The sequence below is a fragment of the Clupea harengus genome, unplaced genomic scaffold (genome assembly GCF_900700415.2).
Source record: "Clupea harengus unplaced genomic scaffold, Ch_v2.0.2, whole genome shotgun sequence".
In the NCBI taxonomy this organism is placed as follows: domain Eukaryota; kingdom Metazoa; phylum Chordata; class Actinopteri; order Clupeiformes; family Clupeidae; genus Clupea; species Clupea harengus.
The window spans coordinates 8,892-11,002 of NW_024880782.1; the positions used below are offsets into that span (position 1 = coordinate 8,892).

At 38.1% G+C, this 2,111-nt stretch overlaps 1 protein-coding gene across 1 annotated transcript; it reads right to left on the reverse strand.

Moving 5' to 3' along the window:
* Positions 1 to 247: 247 nt before the first annotated feature.
* On the reverse strand, positions 248 to 1,316 carry LOC105901036 (olfactory receptor 10G4-like). Its single transcript, XM_012828427.2, has one exon. The coding sequence runs from the start codon at positions 1,199 to 1,201 to the stop codon at positions 248 to 250; it is 954 nt and encodes a 317-aa protein (XP_012683881.2). The 5' UTR covers positions 1,202 to 1,316.
* Between the last annotated feature and the right edge of the window lie 795 nt (positions 1,317 to 2,111).

Sequence of the window (2,111 nt, forward strand, 5' to 3'; positions counted from 1 at the left end):
TTACTATGTGTCTGTATGGTACAGATAAACAAGCTGGACAGTCATTGGTAACTAGTCATTCTGGACAGTCGGGTACACATGTAGTTTGCATATATTTGTTTAAAAAATGCAATAAATTAAACTTATGTATATGTATGAATGATGTTGACATTGAGATTAATCACTAAAGTACAATTTCAGATAATTGAGAGCATCATAAGAGTATTAAGTTACTCTGTGTGCAAAAATACAATATGCTTTCACTCAGTCACTTAATCGCCACACGGTGTTTAGTCAACAGGTTTATCAGCCGTGTTCTCAGTTCTTTTGTTGTTAGACAGTAAGTTACAGGGTTGATGAGAGGTGGCAGCACTGAAGCCACAATAATCACAGCATTTCTTTCAGTCAGGTTAAGTTTCACACCTATTCTAGTGAGCAGCACAGATACTAATTTGGGTGCGAAGTAAGTGGAAACCACAATGATATGTGAAATACAAGTACTAAACATTTTCTTCCTGCTTCCCTTTTCTTTGAGTCTCAGAACAGTGAAGATAATAACAACATATGTCAAGAAAATCAGCGTAAAATGTCCAACCAAAAACCACATCCACTTGAACACGATTATTGGAATCTGAAAATAAGGTACAGGGTCCACACATCCAGCTCGTATCATTGCAGCATAGTCACAAAACACATATCTTATCACGGGTTGACAGTATGGAATGCTCTCTACTGTTACAGTATTAGGCACCATTGATCCAATACCTATTATCCAGGCAGCCATAATGAGCATGATACTGCGTGTGTTTGTGAGGATGCTGTTGTACCTCAGAGGCAGGCTAATTGCAATCATTCGATCCAAAGCCATCAAGGTTATCGCTAGACACGAAGTGACATCCCCAAGATGGTAGATAAACATACTAGTGATGCACGAATTGTAGGAAATGGTTTTCATTTCTGCAAGAACTACAGCTATCATTGTTATGCTAGAGCTGGTGCTAAACATGATGTCCACAATGGCTAAGTTGCAAATGAATATGTACATTGGTGAGTGCAAACGTCTGTCTGCAACCACTATACTCAGATTTATGCTGCAGAAAAACAGTATGAGAACATAAGCAATAAGGATGAGGGAGCCAAGCAGTTTCTGATGTGAAAGGTGATCAAAGCCTGTTATAATAAACTCATACACCCTCACAGCTGTGTCATTTTTTGCTCCCATGTCTGGATGAAGGCAATATGAAGAAATTACATTCAAGGATGCTAAAATGGTATCCTGTCATATTTCATCCTACCAACTCTAGTTTAGTCTGGTTTAGTCTTGAGTTCTCTTAGTTGTTGTGAGTAGTGTTGAGTGTTTTCTTCTGTCTGCAGATGAGGCAGTTTGGTGGCTTTTATATCACCTGGCCCACAGGGTTTACCACTGGGATTTGATCATTTATTATTTCAAGATTTCTATGTCAAACAAAACATAAAGCATACAAAAGACCAATTGCAAAAACATTGATAAGGGCATGTATTATGGACGCTTTTATTGAACTTTTATTGGGAGAAAACAATCCACAAATGTGTACCATGATCCACAAGTTTTTCACTTACCACAAACATGTATTTTTTTATTTGTGTAAATTCATCATGTGGGTCATGTGAGTTTCCTTCTATTAATTTGCATGTTTTTGTCCGATTTTTACCACAGAAATATCCACAACCACAACGGTGTATTTTTTTGTGTTGTGTAAAGTCATATCCACAGAAATACAGAGTGATTTGCAAATATCATAACTTATTCTGTAAAAAGGTATTTAAATTTCACATGTTAAGTGATATTTACGCATTTGTAGATGCATTTCTATACGTGAAACAGGTTTTGCTCGTTTGTGGATGGCTTTCTGTTTTATGGGCCACATCACATCTGTGACTTCCCAGCTATTTATTCCACTGGAGGGATGAAATGGTAGCCTGACGATGTCATACTCATAATTCTAGTTAGAATATGAGTCTGATACCGCTCCAATGGGCTGTGATTATGGGGCGTGTTTCAACCGAACCAGGAAAAAAAATGCCTCTTCGCTCAATTTGACCTATGGCTAAGCCCCGCCCCTCGAACGCAGACGAGCCAATGGCAGTTTAGT

What these genes read in the sequence shown, in the direction of transcription:
- LOC105901036 (XM_012828427.2), bottom strand. Translation starts at nt 1,201, where the DNA reads ATGGGAGCAAAAAATGACACAGCTGTGAGGGTGTATGAGTTTATTATA.